This window comes from Electrophorus electricus, chromosome 3 (genome assembly GCF_013358815.1).
Source record: "Electrophorus electricus isolate fEleEle1 chromosome 3, fEleEle1.pri, whole genome shotgun sequence".
In the NCBI taxonomy this organism is placed as follows: Eukaryota; Metazoa; Chordata; class Actinopteri; order Gymnotiformes; family Gymnotidae; genus Electrophorus; species Electrophorus electricus.
In genome coordinates, this window is record NC_049537.1 from 7,072,742 (window position 1) to 7,090,429 (window position 17,688).

A 17,688-nucleotide genomic window follows, 5' to 3' on the forward strand; every position below is an offset into this window, starting at 1 on the left:
GGTTTTTGTACATTGTATTTGTACTTGTATTTTGCACTACATTTGTTGTTCTGGTTCAGGTAGATTTTTAAATGCAGAACATTCTTAGTATGATGCAGAGAAGATTAAGTCATGAAGTAGAATTATGGTCTTAATGTATTTATTGTGCTAATATATCTGACAGAGTTAAATAAATTACACTGTAAGATAAATTACGCTTTGTAGTTCTACGATTTAATGCATCTTTTATTTTGAAATACATCGTAAGACGTGTGATATGAACCTGAACGATCATTGGACAGTTTCAGTGTGTACAACTATTTCCGGAAAGTAGGGCGCGAGTGGTGTCCAATAAAGAAAGGCAACTTCTGTTTTTTCAGTATAATTAGTGCGCTTTAAACTTTATGAAACAAAAATGTCAAGGTTTCTTCGAGCGATCAAAAGTATAAAACTAGACACAGTCAAGTTAGAATTATTACACAAAGACCTGAAAACATGGGGCCTGGAAGGTGTGTTCAACTTCGCTAGCTATCCCACCGAGCTAACCTATATTTATGGGCAAGTGTGTAAAATTGGCTATGGAGGCAACATAATATCTAACATATTACCTCAGAGGGCGGTAGGTCATAGTTTTTTTGGAATGGCAACCTGCCCTTACAGCTATTTACAATATTCGATGCAGATTTATGAATTAAAGAGTGGTTTACCTGCCATTGGCAGATTCATTTTGGACACTGCGTGTCACTACTTTTTCCTGCAATACCAATTTTGTTGACAACTCAAACTTTCCACTTCATATATCAGGAAATCCTTAATGACATAATCTCAACTGCCTTACTACTGGTGTTTTGTTCAGGGAAGCTAGCTATTATTTTGTGTCCGTTTAAGATCCGTTTTTTTTTTCAGACGAGGTTGAAAAACGTTAAAGGTGGTTACATGAAGTAAACCCAGACGCCTTCGTAGAGCTTCAAAAAAATTACATTGCTAATATAGAGATATTTGGTGGCAAACCTTTTCCAAATGAAACAGGCATCTTGTGTTGCCTGTATTTGCCAGTAGCTATTCTGCAAGAATTTTGGGTGGGATTTTAAGGGGAAAACCATGCATGAGTATTTTCTTTGGGGTCTGTTTCTTATCAGGAATTAAGCTGCGATCCTACCAGTTGCATGGAGTGCGGTGGCTGGCGCAGTGCCTGTGTAATCTGGAAGGATGCATCCTCGGTGATGAAATGGGCTTGGGCAAGACCTGTCAGGTCAGCAGGGGTATAGACTGAAAATAACTGAAATCCTCTAAATGTCAAAATATTCCAAGAAACAGGGTTTGTTTATTTATTTATTTTATTTATTTACTCAAATGCCATATTGTATATTTTCTAGAACTGTACAGAACCCCTGCTTTAAGCATTGCAGCCCCAAAGGCTTAAAATATAATACAGTATAAACATTATATAGCATTACATTTTCTAGACCTAATATACATATTACTGATATTTATTCACATATGCTAAGCATTTTGTCTTAAAACAAAACAGTTTTGTGTGATGCCATTGATTGCATACATGTAATTTAAACATAAATGTGTAATGTTTGTGACATAGTCAAAGCTTAAGACACTAAGATGAAGTGATGTATCAGAATATTATATATAGCACACATGTTCTCGTCTGCTGTAGACCATCTCACTGTTGGTGTATGCTCAAGGATGTCTTGGTATGAAAGGCCCCTTTCTGGTTCTTTGTCCACTGTCTGTCATGGAGAACTGGAGTCAAGAGTTGGAGCGGTAATGCATGGAATGCTGTTAGCTTTTTTTGTTTGTTTGTTTTATGTTCAGCCAGACAATAAGTATTTCTTCTATATGCACCATAGATGGAATGCTCATATTACATCTTAATCTAACTACATGTCTTTTCACGTATATTGTTACAGTAACCTCATACATAATGCAGTGTCAAAGTATAAAATTAATTCTCTTGAAAGTTAACTCAGCTATGCAACATACAGAAAATTGTATGTTATGTTTTATACCTGTCACTAGACGCCAATACCGTAAAGTCTCTAAGAATGTCTTTAATATGCTTGCCCCACCTCAGCCTTTGCCCTAGACTGTCTGTGGTGTTTTACACTGGTGATAAAGAAAGGAGAGCGGAGCTACAGAGTGACCTGATGGAAGACACACATTTCCACATCTTGCTAACCACATATGAGGTCAGGATGCCAGAGACTGGGAGTTGCTGAGTGTACTCATCATATCAAAGTCATCACAATATCTGTTGGTTTATTTATGTATATATTTAATATATAATAGTTGGCATCATATATTTGATCTTTTTCTGTTTTCTATAGATATGCCTGAAAGATGCCAAAACACTCAAAAGGTGACAGTTTATTTATGCACTTTAACAATAACAATGTTGTATTATAAATTAATAACTTTGTCCTTTCACTCCTCCCTTCAGGTGGAATTGGAGTATTTTGGTTGTTGATGAGGCTCACAGGCTGAAAAACCAGAAGTCACTGCTTTACCAGACACTTTCAGAGGTTAGCTGTATTCTTTGAAATCTGTACTTTTTTATTGCTATATTTTTATACTAAATTTCTCTCTCTCTCTCTCTCTCTCTCTCTCTCTCTCTCTCTTCTCCCAGTTCTCTGTGGGCTTCAGACTTTTGTTAACAGGAACACCCATCCAGAATAATCTACAGGAGGTCTATTCCCTCCTCAGCTTCATCCAGCCTAGCATATTTCCATGTGATGCCACAGAAGACTTTGTCAGAACCTATGCAGATGTACAGGCTCAACACACTCTAGGTACAGTATGCTCCAAAAGTTAACTGTGTAAAGCTTCTATTGTGCTCATCAATATTTCATTTTAGCAGAGATCCTGTTGGTTAAATTGGGTATAACTATGTATGCTCCTGTGGTCTAAGAGTAACCAAAGCAGGTATACATTTACAAGATTATTCATTTCTGTGATGTTTACTAATTTTTGTGGTAATTACAGGAGGTATATTTATGATTTATTATAATGGTTATGATTTGTTTTTTGTTTAACTGCACCCAGAATACTTCTCTTCCCATTGTGGTTTGGAAATCTGGTTTGAGTTCAACCATATAATTCCGCGTCTGACAAACAAGATAAAAATGTCCAGAACCTACAGATCAGTCTTCGTTTGTTATACACACCCTTAAATTTGTCTTAGCACAAGGCAAACAACCAGAACTGGAGTGGTTTCATAATGGCAATTTAATGTGAACAAATTTGTCATCTTTGCTCGTGTACAGCCGAGGAGCTCCACCAGGTGCTGCAGCCCTTCCTCCTGCGCAGGGTTAAGGCAGAGGTGGCGGCCGACCTGCCCAAGAAGATGGAGCTGCTGGTCTATCATGGAATGTCTGCCCTGCAGAAGAAATACTACAAGGCCATTCTAATGAAAGACCTGGGTAAGGCCAAGGGCACTAGCTGAAAAAATATGTCTTGTTCACATTTCTGGTTATCTTAATGGGGAGGTTAAATGTGCGGTTCATGCACACATGCATGTATGTGCATATGTTACACAAATGCTTTTAAATGTCTCCCTGATTTCAGATGCATTTGGAAGCGATCAGACAAATAAGACCCGGCTTCTGAACATTTTAATGCAGCTGAGAAAGTGTGTGAACCATCCCTACCTGTTTGATGGTAATGACAAGTGTGTATCTTGATCTGTTTTCATGCTTTTAATCCTTTTTATTCTTTTTCTTTTCCCTTCTTTCATACTCAAAAGGCTGATAATATAACAGCACTTTCACTATCAAAAAAAATTTGCAAATTCATAGTTCATCGAACAAGGGTGCCTTATTTGCAGCCTTGACTTTGCTGTCTTTTAAATAAGACCATTCCACGATAGTTGTGAATAGTCCTGTGGCTCTCTGCTTCACAGGCAAGGTCTTGGTCATACAGACAAGGCAAATGGTCTACAGAATCAGGCTAGTCTCCAACTAATGAGTCTCTTTGGCCAGCTATACCTCATCATCTCTTCAACTTAAACACTGTTCTCTCTCTCTGACTCCTTTTTCTCTTTTTGACTGACACCCTCTCTGACTCTATTTCTCTATGTCTCTAACTCTTTCTCTCTAACTCTTTCTTTTTCTGTCTCACTCTCTGACTGACACTCTCTCCCTCTTTCTGTCTCTCTGATGGTCTCTCTCTTTCTAACACTCTCTCTGTGTGCCTGTCTCTGACACTGACTCACACTCTCTCTGACTCTCGCTCTGTCTCCCACTCTCTAAGGTGTGGAACCTGAGCCATTTGAGATTGGAGAGCACCTGGTGGAGGCCAGTGGGAAGCTCTCTCTCTTGGACACGATGCTTGCATATCTGCTGGAAGGGTACACTTGACACCTTTTTATCTGTTGTTACTGTCTACAACATGGCCAGTGTGGAAAGGTGCAGCATTATTAATAGATTAAACACCTTATCAATACATATAGCTAATGTATGTTGAGTTGTTCCCTAGCTTGAACATAGCAGAAAACTTGTTTAAATGAAGAATAAAAGAAGAGATGAACAGAGCTTAAATACATGGCCTGTTTGTGTATGTTTGACTCCAGGGGGCATCGTATTCTGCTATTCTCTCAAATGACCAGAATGTTGGACATTATGCAAGACTACTTGGAGTATAGAGGTAATGCATGTTATAGTATAGACTCACTGATACTACAGATACAGCAGCATAATGCTGTTACGACTGAAATAAAATACAGTGCCATGCTGAATAAATGGATCACTAAATTAAAAGGAGTAAAACATGCTGGATGAAATGAACTTTATCACTTTTTGCTATGTTTAGTATGAGACATATACTTTCACAATGATGCTACAGCTAAGAAAGAAGAAAATACTTGGCGTGTCCTCCTTTTGCCAGAATTCTCCTCTAATGTTTGATGAGGTGTGAGAAAGCATATTAAAGCATCTGAGGCCATTGCTCCACACAGAAACTCTTGAATGTGCAGAGCTGTGGTTCCCTACTTTTGGACCACCAGTTCACCTCACAGGTTTTCAGTGGCGTGTATAGACATGGGAGGTCGTGCTGAAAGCTTGAGTCTGTAAACATAAACTTTGCAAAGATTTGGGGATATGCTTATGATCATTGTGCTGCTGGCAGATCCAGTTGTGATCCAGTTTTAGCTTCCTGGCAGAAGCCACAAATTTCAGTTTAAAATCTCCTGGTATTTGAAGGAGTCTATTATACCATTTATCCTCGCAAGGTTCCTCGGGTTATCAGGGTCAAAATTCAAGTAATGTTTTGTAAAATCAAGACACTTAAGGTTTTTTTTAACAGAAGAAGCTTGCTTCTGTCACATCTTCAAAATGTCTTGTTAGCAGGGAGGTGGCATTTTATTGTAGTTTTGCAATGTTCTGACCATGAACAAATATTTAGCTCTCAAACCAGATTCACTACCACACTTACAATTTGTAGGATGAAGATACACTTGTGTTCTCTAGGAAGCTTCATGACAGCTTAAGTAACCTAATGATGGACATTTTCAGACCTGTTGCTTTTTATTGCCAGGAAGTCATTGAAAACCACTTAAGAGTTAAAAGACTTTAAAAATACTTGAAAGAATTTAGAATATAAATAGAAGTACATATATCTCTGTTTGAATTTTAAAAGCATTTTATAAATTCTGTATAATTCTACTTGAGAATCAGGCTTTATTAGCCAATTATGTTTGCACATACGGGGAATTTGTCTTTGCCTGCACAGTACAGCACATAAATTCATAAATCTTTAAAACATGCACACATGGACTTGGTACTCTTTGGTACACACACACACACACACACACACACACACACACACACACACATAGAAATATATATAGGTGAAATACTATTGTATAGCCTCTGGATATTACCATAGAAAAACGGAGGAACTGGAGTAGGTGATGTGCAGAGTATGAGGGATCAGCATTGATTTTCTCTGCGCATTTCCTAGGTCTGCCGGTGAACAGGTCAGGAAGACTGGGCAGTCTTTTCTGCAGATCTGAAAGTGTGTTCTAGTTTGTCAAGGTCATGTTTAGTGGCAGAGCTGCACCTGATTGTTAGAGAGATGGTGATGACTGATTCTGTGGCCACTGTGTAACAGTTCTTGGGGTAACTTGAACTTATAGGAAGTACACCCTCAATTGGGCTTTTGAGGAGTTAATGTTGGTGTCCCACTTCAGGTCCCTGGTAATTGTAATTTCCAGAAACCTGGTCATCACAGCTGCTATGGTTATGTCCAGGGAGCGAGGGGATGGATGTATGAAGCTTCTCCTGAAACTCCTTTGAGCGCATTCAGCTTCAGGTCATTCTGACTGCTCCACAGGACCAGCTGATCCTTTACCTGCCAGTATCATTGTCATCACTGTGTTAGCTGAGACAGATGACTGTAGCGAGAAGAGCAGCGGGGGGAGCAGGAAAAAACTTTACACAACTCCCCACAACTCTGTGAACACATCCTGTTCACAGATTGTATGTGCAAGTAGAGAAACATTCTACATGTGCAGGTAGAGAAACAATCAGAGTACATAGAGCAAGTACTGATACTTAAACAGTCTGTATGGGGTGCAATTTTGATGTAAGAGCCTGGGCTTTTCAAGCAGTAGTATGTATTTAGCTCTTCAGCTAGTTCATCCATTGTCTGAGATGGTGGCTTTTTTATAGCTGCTAATGTCCTGCAGGTTCTGGATGAGTCATTGGTAACAGTTTGCTGAACAAGTTCCTTTTGACTGTTTTAACCTTGTCTGCAGTTCACCTGGTAGAGCATGCAGAGAAAGGTGCTAAGACCATCAAAGACATGGCTTCTATGCTCAGGGAGCACCCCTACTGCTATACTGATACATTTGGATACTTTAAATGTAAATGTGTCTTTTGTGAGACTTGCTTGGTTATATGCAGTACTGTCTTTACTTCTGTTTGCTTCTGCTTTAGCTCAATGCAGCCTTCTGATTTTAGCAGTAAAAGGGTTTGTCATTGTATTTATTTGGTCAAAATGCATCTGATTTGACATATCAGTGTCAGTATACTCCTCCAGATTGCTTTCTGCCTGCTCCAAGAGACTATAATCTGCATATTCCAGGCTGACCTGTAGTTTGCCTTTGGCCTCGTTCTTTACTGCGCTGACCACAGGTATGGCAGATTTAGATTTTTGCCTTTTGGTTGGCAGAAAATGAATTAGACAGTGATCAAACCTGCCTAAGGTTGCCCAGAAAACAGGGTGACATGCATTCTTTGAAACAATGCAACAGAGATGATGTCTGCTGCATTCTCTGGAGAGGCGGCGTGTTTGTGCTCCTCTCTGCTAATCTATTCAGCAACAGAGCTGTGCCTTTGTACACTGGCTTGGGGAGGAACAATCCAGCCACAGCAAACGAGGAAAATTCCCACTAGTAAGGCTTACACTCTTATTCTGATAAACAAAATGTATCTAGAATTCTGAAGGATGCTGTACCAAAATTTAACAGGATTTTGCAGGTGCAAGTGACAATGAAATTACAGAATGCCCTAGGCTCCACTAGTAGTGCATGTAGGTATTTTGAGGTATCAAAGTGTTCAGCCTGAGCTGCTAAGCCTGTGGAAATATTTTTGGCTAACACTTCACAGAATTCAGGGCTAGCAAAAAGGCTTAAACAGTGAGTGTTTTATTCACCTTGATCAAAATCAATTAAATGAGAAGTTTATCATAGTTATTTGTTCTCAGCATGAATTTCCCAGAATTGTTTATGGTTTCTTTCATCTTGACAGTTTTATTTAACTTATTTGTACATAACTTACAGAGGGTTTTACTTTGACATTAGTTTTTTCATTAGTTTAAAAATTTAAGTTGGTCAGTTATGTTATATAATACTGTACATGTATTTGCAGCTATACCACATATGTTCTTGCTCTTATCATTTTCTGTGTTCTAGATGTGGTTTGACTCTGACATCCTGTGTTTGCTCCTGTGTGCACATATAGGCTGCGTGATCAGTCTGACTGTGGCCTCCTACTCCTGCAGGTTACAGTTATGAGCGGCTAGATGGCTCAGTGCGAGGAGAGGAGCGTAATCTGGCCATCAAGAACTTCAGTACCAAAGATGTTTTCATCTTCCTCCTCAGCACCAAAGCCGGTGGGTTCATGGTTTCGAAAAGGGTGCCATGAGAAGCTGTCTGACTGGTGCTGTGATAACTGGAAAGGGGGAGGGGGGAATGTTTTGCAAAAATTGCAAAATAAGAAATTAGATTGTTTTAATATCTAGTCTACAATTAATTATTGTGATTAATCACACTAATCATTGAACTAGTTCAGTGATTTTAACTGTGATTTCCTACAGAATGCCTGTGACTTATCTGGCTATGTGACTAGTTGTAGTTTGTCTGGTTTGTTTGAATGCAAAACAAGAATATTTGAGATCAATCAGTTCTCTCAAACAACACAAAATGAACATTTATTTTTAGCCTTAGATAACAAACCAAAATCTAAAATACTTTGGTTAGGTTTTATGTTATAATTTCAGTGGAAATGTAAATGTGCTATCCTCATTAGAGCAGAACTGGTACTTCTGAATCATAGAGGAAAGCTGTGTATATCACTCTCACCACAGCTACCTGTCTATCTATGGTGCATGATACCAAAAGCCCAGGGGAAATGCAGGGCAAATTGAGGAGCCTGATATGAACGTCCACTCACTACCCAGAATTTTTCTGTAATCCCATAAGACAATTTTGTGTATCAGTTTGCATCAGTGATGCAGAGTCTGGGCATTTTTGTCTATAAGAATTGCAACTGGTACTTCTGACATGACACAGGACTCCTTGTTGGTGACATTGACTAAATTAGGGAAGAAAATGGGCATTGCGATTATATTATATCCAATATTTGAACCTTCACCTGAGATTAAGTTTCAGATTGCCCTAGTTTCTAAATAGGCCTTAGTTCATTTGAATTTTGTAGATGTGATATGCATTTTTATAAGAGTCAACTCCTCATATGTGATCAGGTGAGCATGTGCTAACATATTTCTCATGTTCTTACTGTACTATCTGTATCACTGTAAGAGTACTATTAAAACCCCTTAGATTTCCAGCTCTTATGTGGCACTTACTTTCTTGGCCTGTTTCTGTGTGTTGGATAGGTGGTGTCGGAATGAACCTGACAGCAGCAGACACTGTGATTTTCATGGATAGTGATTTCAATCCACAGAATGACCTGCAAGCGGCAGCTCGAGCCCACCGGATTGGACAGACAAGGTACTCCTGTATTAGCACATTTAGTAACAGTTCTAATATGTTGCATTAATTTGTATAATTTTAATGGGAAGCCAAGTGTATGTTGTGCTGTTTATTTAAAATGCTAGTTTTATAATGTAGATGCTCTCCTGAACAAGTTAGCATTGATTATCAGTGCAGTTTTCTGTTTCTAATATTGCCTGTTCACCATGTTCATCAGCTTCTAAATGCCTATAAAATACACTCAATATCTCAAAAATATATTGTTGCTCCTGTTTAAGGCCCTCATCTAGAGTTACTTATTTGTTGTTACTGTGTGGTGTTTCTTATAATAACATATTTTCTTTGTACTTAAAATAGAGATAACACGAACTTGCATCTCACACATTAAAATAAAAGTGTTAGTAGTCTCATAAAACAACAAGAGCTTTGTTACAGGGCAATAATATTGTTTTTGTGGGGTTTTGCATCATTTTGCCCCATCACAACCCAACCACTACAGGGCTGTGAAGGTGATTCGGCTCCTGGGTAGGGACACGGTGGAGGAGATCATCTACTCACGTGCCATGTCAAAACTGCGCCTCACCAGCACGGTGGTCGAGGAGGGCCGCTTCTCTCTGCTGGAACAGCCCCAGGGGCCTGCGGTCACCGCCATGCAGGTGTGCCTGGGCTGACTTCCCCCCACCTCCCCCTCACTTTTGTCTGTTCCCCACATGCTGTCCGAGAGCAGCCTCCCAGCATAAAAGCACAGTATGGATCAATCCACTTACCAGCCATTCCTACCTCTCTGTATACTGTTACGTCTGCAGTTAAGTGACATTCTAAAGTTCGGAGTGGACAAGCTGCTGTCGACGGAGGAGAGCTCTGTTCAGAATGTGGACCTTAAGCTGATCCTGGGTCAGTCTCAGGATGGCCACTGGTTGACGGATGAAGAGCATGCCACATTCATCAAGGAAGATGAGCATGAAGAGGATGAACAGAGTAGGAATTCCATTTCTCATGTGTTCATTAATATACAGTACATCCGGAAAGTATCCACGGAGCTTCACTTTTTCCACATTTTGTTATGTTACAGCCTTATTACAAAATGGATTAAATATTTTTTTTCCCGCGACATTCTACACACAATACCTCATAATGACAAAGTGAAAAACATTTGTTTGGAATTGTTGCAAATGTATTAAAAATAATAATAATAATAATAATCACATGTACATAAGTATTCACAGCCTTTGCCATGACGCTCAAAATTGACCTCAGGTGCATCCTGTTTCCACTGATCATCCTTCAGTTGTTTTGACAACTTGATTGGAGTCCACCTGTGGTAAATCCAGTTGATTGGACATGATTTGGAAAGGCACACACCTGTCTATATAAGGTCCCATAGTTCACAGTACATGTCAGAGCACAAACCAAGCCATGAAGTCCAAAGAATTGTCTGTAGACTTCCAAGACAGGATTGTATTGAGGCACAGATTGGGGGAAGGGTACAGAAAAATTTCTGCAGCATTGAAGGTCCCAATGAGCACAGTGGCCTCCATCATCTGTAAATGGAAGAAGTTTGGAACCACCAGGACTCTTTCTAGAGCTGCCCGCCTGGCAAGTCTGAGTGATCGGGGTAGAAGGGCCTTAGTCAGGGAGGTGACCAAGAACCCAAGGGTCACTTTGACAGAGCTTCAGCGTTGCTCTGTGGAGAGAGGAGAACCTTCCGGAAGAACAACTATTTCTGCAGTACTCCACCAATCAGGCCTGTATGGTAGAGTGGCCAGACGGAAGCCACTCCTCAGTAAAAGTCACAAGACAGCCTGCTTGGAGTTTGCCAAAAGGCATCTGAAGGGCTCTCAGACCATGAGAAGCAAAATTCTCTGGACTGATGAAACAAAGATTGAACTCTTTGGCCTGAATGCTAAGCATCATGTCTGGAGAAAACCAGGCACTGCTCATCACCTGGCCAATACCGTCCCCACAGTGAAGCATGGTGATGGCAGCATCATGCTTTGGGGTTGTTTTTTGGCAGCAGGAACTGCGAGACTAGTCAGGGTTGAGGGAAAGATGATAGCAGCAATGTACAGAGCCATCCTTGAAAAAAACCTGCTCCAGAACGCTCTGGGCCTCAGAAAGTTCATCTTCCAACAGGACAACGACCCTAAGCACACAGCTAAGATACCAAAGGAGTGGCTTTGGGACAACTCTGTGAATGTTCTTGAATGGCCCAGCCAGAGCCCAGACCTGAACCCGATTTGAATATCTCTGGTGAGATCTGAAAATGGCTGTGCCCCGATGCTCCCCATCCAACCTGATGGAGCTTGAGAGGTTCTGCAAAGAAGAATGGGAGAACCTGCCCAAAAATAGGTGTGCCAAGCTTGTAACATCATACTCAAAAAGACTTGAGGCTGTAATTGCTGCCAAAGGTGCTTCAACAAAGTATTGAGCAAAGGCTGTGAATACTTATGTACATGTGACTTTTTTTTTGGTTTTTAATTTTTAGTAAATTTGCAACAATCCCAAACAAAGCTTTTTCACTTTGTCATTATGGGGTATTGTGTGTAGAATTTTGAGGGGAAAAAATTATTGAATCCATTTTGGACTAAGGCTGTAACATAACAAAATGTGAAAAAAGTGAAGCGCTGTGAATACTTTCCGGATGCACAGTACAGTCCTAAATTAGCAATTTGTCAAACCATCCTTCTCACATTTTTTTTTTTTTTTTTTTTTGTCTTCCCTAGACCATATGTACTACTTTGAGGGGAAGGATTATTCCAAAGACCCCAGCAAAGAGGACCAGACAAAGTTTGAGCTACTGCTGGAAGAGCAGTTAGCTGAGCTGGAGGACGCTGGGAAAGAGGGCCGCGCACTGCGACATAAAGCAGGAGTAAGTGACCCACACCTTCACCTACAAGCAATGGCTGCAGGAATAAAAACTGGCATGAGTCATGACCTTATACATACAAAAACCTTAGTTGGGTAATATTCAAAATCATGTAGAATATAAACACATTTTTAGAAATTGAAAAGACCCAACACTAGTATCCAAAATGTACCAGATGTGTTAACCAAATAAGCTCACTTTAGTTTTCTTTTGGATCATCCTCCTTGTATAGCTAGCATACCTTCCATGTTTGTTCAGATTCTCACCTTCACTGTGATTAGTCAGAGTAGTTGTTGTTTTCATGACTTTGGAGTCTATTGTTTTTATTGCACCGCCACAAGGTAATAAAAGAATATATCTATGTATCTTGCTAAGGTATTTTCTGCCCTGAATTGAAGTAGTAGTAATGTACGAAGCCACCAAAGGAATCCACCCTCTTCCTTTGTTCCTATGCCCTCAATTCTAACCCTTCTTCAAATAGCCTAATTTTAAGGACACATGGACTTGGTGCTTGGTCTGCCCTACTTTGTCCTCCACAAAATAATGATTGTTTAATACAGACATTTTTAGCTGCAGATTACAAAGTCTAGGACAGTTACAGACATACCTACAGTATCTGGATATAAAGACAGCATAGCCAAAGGTTCTTAAAATAACAGCAATGTTAAGTTTTAGATATTATTCAGTTAGTGCTTGATTGAACATGAGAACAGAATGTTCCAGAACATTAACTAATGCACACGTTGGTCTGTAGGTTGTATTATCTGGGCCTCTAGCAAACCCAGTAAGGAGGAAAAGGTGTCTGACAGAGGCTGAGCTGGAGCAGAGGAGTCAGAAGAGACAGGAAGCTGCTGCAAAAAGAGCCAAGCTACAGGAAGAGAAGCGAAGACTACGGGAAGAGCAAAAATACAAGAAGAAGTATGAACCTGCAACCCCTGGTTAAAGAAGTGCTTTATTTGTGTGAAGTATTCCTTTAAGTCCCTTTTACTTTTTCTGTTCAACCTCTGTTATGAAGCCTTGATCACTGAAACTGGCATGGTGAAGAAATGGTTCTGTGGAGCATATACATCAGACCAAAAAGGAGTATTTTTAAAAATTTGGAGTCTCAAACGGATCTTTGTGTATGGCAGGATGGCATGGTGGGCCTCATGCAATTATAAGTCCCTCTGCTTGCCCTCTGCTGATAGCGAGGGTGAGGATGTGGATGATGAAGAAGATGACGCCAGTGTAACGTCAACAGACTCGGAACACACTGCAATTTGCTATGTACTCGGTGATGTAACCCACCCTCAGGCTGACCAGGAAGATGCCATTATCATTCATTGTGTTGGTATGCATTTATTAATCTGTTAAATGGCTTTGTAATGTTATCATCAACATAATGGTTCATCAGTGGAAGCTGAACAACATTAAGGCATTGGTTGAGACCTTTTTAATTGTTCCATCATAAACATAAATTCTCTAACAATTTTTTTTGTCTGTGTGCATAGATGACTCTGGGCGATGGGGACGAGGCGGACTCTTCACAGCTCTTGAGGTCCGTACAGATGAAGCAAAGAAGCAATATGAATTAGCAGGAGCCATGGAAGGTGGTACATTCCCCGAGTCCATCAGGAGTCAGTCAAACTCTTGTGGTACCACAAGTGTTTGATGGCTTCTTTCATTGATTTGGTATTTACTCCTTTGTAGACTTGGAGCTTGGGAATGTGTTGCTTTTCCCCATTGATGACAAACAGTCAAGAATGAGTGGACAAGACTATGTGAGTCAGCCTAATATCACTCTATCCCAGTATCTGACACTCAGCCACTCACATGCTGTTCATTTTCTGTTCCATATGCTGTGACTGACAATATAGCTGACTCTCTTTTCTATTAATAGGAAGGTACTAGTTTCTCTTACCATTCCTTATTTTATAACCTTCAGTAAAAAAAATCTTGGGATCACCATACAGTATAAACAAACTGATTCCAGTCTGTTGCTTGTTGTTGATTCCACCCTGTTGCTTGTTGCTGCTATAGCTGGCACTCATTGTTGCACAGCAGAGAGATAAAGCTAACAACCTGTCAGGCATTCGGCTCACTTCCTTGGAGGAGGGCCTCAAGAAGGTCTACAGAGCTGCCAAGCAAAAGAAAGGTATGTTTTACATTTACAGCATTGGCAGACAGTCTTATCCAGAGCAACTTGCATATTTATGAACATGACAGTTCGCGTGCTCCTTGGAAATCAAATTCATGTACTTGCATATGCCAGCACCTTCCTCTGCCTGCCCTACCAGGTGAGCTACAGAAAGGTAAATGCCACTCAGTTCTACTTCTGGATATATGGTCAGTCAACATATAGCTGGCACTCTGCTGGTAGTAATGTCTACCGTGTGCAACGGCAAGGAATTTGAAGGGTGGGAAATATTGATTTCAGTAAATTTGCTGTAGAAATAACAATGAACTAATTTGAAGTTTGTGTTTTTTTCAGCTAAAGGTAGCTTTTCTTTTTTTTTTTTTTTTTAAACCAGAAGAAGCTCTCTTGGATCACAAACCTTTTCCATCTCTAAAACAAATTGGCAAGTGAAAATTATTTGTGACGACTATCAAGTTGCTTGTACAAACTAAAATAAAAAATTGTCAAAAAGTTGTCAAATTATTGATAGCATGTCTTAAACGTTGTCAAAAATAATTAGCACTTAGCCTACTAAGAAGCTTGTTGGCAAGCTAGTGCTAGCTAAACCCAAGTAGGCAAATTCCTACTGCTATGATACACATATTCTCTACCTAAAGCATGTCCCCTGCTGAATACAAAGACTAAAGAGAAGGTATGATAAACAGGCCTATACAGGTATGTGGTTAAGGAAAGGTATATAGTCCACCACAGAAAACAAAGTTCTGAATTGAATGAAAAGGTTATGATGGTCAGATATTGGTTTTTGGCATGCTTTAAAATAAAATAATAGTTGAACTGCTCAAAGACTTTGCTAGAAAAGTCAAGTCTAACATCCACAAGTCCATGGGATTTGTGTAAAATGGCTGTTTTTTTCTTTTGCAACTTTATAGAATCTAGGTTTCATAGGATAGGTTTGGCGTTATCTTAGTGATAGCATTGTTTCTGCTTCTGACGGATTATTTTCAATACTTTCTGGAGTGGTTTTCTTAATCAGATGTGTGCGAAGTCACCATTAAGTAAATATGGCCGTTCCTTCATCACCTACCCATATACTGTTAGCCCCTATTTCCCTTTCCCCACAAGCATAGTCAAACCAAAAATAAAATGTTTCGGATAATTTTAAGGGTTTGTAGAAATGTTTAACAATGGGATCAAGTCGGTATATAATGTTGCATAAACATCATAAATTGGATTGGGAGAGTCCAAAAATCCAGTATTAGCCTGCTGCAACCAGTTGAGGTCTCTGTATAAGGAATTCACCTTAGGACTCAGAAGAAAATGGCATCCTCTGTGTTTTAGGGTTCCATGACAAAATGCATCACTAACATGAAATAATCATCACTGTACCTGAAAAAGAAGTGGCTACAAATTCAACTACCCACCTTTCTGACTGTGACGCATGTTTTTAAAGTCCTCCCCCTCTTTCAATTTTTTTCTTTCAGCTTTTTTTAGGAGTATGGAATCCAGTGGGGGTCATGCGGCAAATGAGAAATTATAATAATGCCTGATGATTGCAATAAAAATTTGACACGGAATGCTGCTCGTTACATTCAAATATAGATACATCCTATATCAAAGGTGTTATTTAGAATATATGTGCATAATAAAAACATTAAAACATTTGTTTATCAACAGCTAGTGTCCATCTCCCACGAATTGGCCATTCCACCAAAGGCTTCAACTGGTATGGTACTGAAAGGCTGATTCGCAAATACCTAGCCTCGCAAGACATCCCTACCTTCATGTATCCTGATAAACTTCTGTAGGTCACACTAATGAAGACAACCTAATGGATTAATTTTTGGGGACACATCGGTGTGACAGTGATTTGTAAAAGCTAATCTATATCTGTAAAACATCCTTGAGTATGAGAAAGGTGCTATATAAATGTAAAGAATAATAATAATAATAATGACATATGGTTACTACACATAACTAATGTTTATAAACTGAATGCTCCAGCAGGTATAGCCCTAAATGTTAAAAAAAAATGCTGTTGCTTTTCATTATGTGTGGGTAATCATAAGTCCAGTATTTTGTGTATATCCTTAACAAAACTGTTAGATACTACTACAGAAGAAATGCCTCACACTCTTCAGTGCCAACCTCTTCCACAAATCTATGTATTTCAGCCTCAGTATCAGCACCTCCAACAGCAGCCTCTCCTGGTCCCTTAAAGTCCCTCAGCCCTTGTGGTACTCGTGAAGAACCCATAGAGTCTCCAGAGGTTGCTAGCAGATCACTGGGTGGAGAAGCTCCTCGCTTGGCTGACTTCATGAGAGGGGTCTGTGTATTCTTCTACAACATGGGTGCCACAGACAGAAAAAGACTTGCACGCTATCTTCTTGCATATCCTTTTGTCTCCTGTGAACATAACAGATAATGGTTTGGTTTCATTTTTGCTATCTAACTTGGTCTCTGCTTAGAATACCAGTTTTGAGGTCTTGGCAATGGCATGTGTGAAACTGCACATCAAAAGTTTAATACCAGAAATCTTGGGGGTCTTTAATTTGTGAAATTGTTATTAGGTCACCATTGATATTTTTAAGGCTGTTGTGGGCACTGCTTGAGAAATAATTTTAAAAAGATGAGATGCAGGAATGGCCAATGCCTATATATTGGGTGCAGATTTGTGAGCAAGATCAAACAAAGTCAGTTGAGATTTGCTTCTAGCTCATCAGGTTCTGACTGAACTCTCAGACTTTAGCATAGTGTCACAAACATATTACAAAAAAGACTAGTGTGAATTCATTCGTGTTCCTGCCATTGTACCTTTGTGGATAAAACGGGGGACAATTCGAGTGTATCTGCTCATTTATACAGCAAAATCAAACATGGTTTCAGGTGTTAGATTTTCTCCTTAACATTCCTGTACATATGACGGTGATGAAGAGGACATTATGAGCTCCCGGGTAACTCACATTGTGGCACAGGTGGAAAGTTCAGTTCATATACAGGTACTTCATGCCAGTTCCCACAGTCAAAGGTAATAATGGGTGACCTTAGTTGTGGTAGGTAAGAAACATTGTAGGTATGACTGTTCCATTTGTGTGTTGTCGTTTTAGGAATTACAGGATTTGATGCACCAATATCCTAAAACACTCCTTGTAAAGAAGAAATGGCTAGAGTCTTGCTTTGCCAACCAAAGCAAAGTCAATACTTCCAAATATATCCATCATTTACAGTAATATGGCTTTTTATATCCTACCAGTGAATCTTGTTTAATATTTCTCCACCTGTCCTGTAAAACAGCTTCTATGATTTGCTGCTCCATTAATAAATCATGGGTGTTGTAATATATGTGCAAATAAAGACAAATATTTACTTAAAGGTAAGTTCTGTTCTTTTCTGTTTATATTCCGTGATTATCAGCTCTGATTAGACGTTATAGTACTTTTCATAATGTATTTGCAGCCCTTTGAAGGATTTGCATACTCTTATATACAAAGTGACCAAGTAAAG

The 17,688-nt window shown here is 39.5% G+C and overlaps 1 protein-coding gene across 4 annotated transcripts; it reads left to right on the top strand.

Annotated features, from left to right (window-relative positions):
- Positions 1-308: 308 nt before the first annotated feature.
- On the top strand, positions 309-17,561 carry chd1l (chromodomain helicase DNA binding protein 1-like). 4 transcript variants are annotated; one of them, XM_026998890.2, is made up of 25 exons: positions 309-488; positions 1,119-1,231; positions 1,652-1,758; positions 2,069-2,183; positions 2,322-2,353; positions 2,435-2,516; positions 2,621-2,783; positions 3,258-3,413; positions 3,559-3,651; positions 4,243-4,339; positions 4,562-4,635; positions 7,993-8,103; positions 9,109-9,223; positions 9,705-9,861; positions 10,012-10,183; positions 11,929-12,074; positions 12,826-12,989; positions 13,202-13,401; positions 13,562-13,660; positions 13,761-13,831; positions 14,091-14,205; positions 15,862-15,970; positions 16,291-16,575; positions 17,102-17,183; positions 17,292-17,561. In XM_026998890.2, the coding sequence occupies exons 1-25, from the start codon at positions 395-397 to the stop codon at positions 17,412-17,414; spliced, it is 3,075 nt and encodes a 1,024-aa protein (XP_026854691.2). In that variant the 5' UTR covers positions 309-394; the 3' UTR covers positions 17,415-17,561. The 4 variants fall into 4 exon arrangements, with proteins under 4 accessions (XP_026854691.2, XP_026854693.2, XP_026854694.2 ...); XM_026998892.2 differs by having other exon boundaries at positions 13,259-13,401; XM_026998893.2 differs by lacking the exon at positions 15,862-15,970 and having other exon boundaries at positions 16,359-16,575.
- Positions 17,562-17,688: the final 127 nt, after the last annotated feature.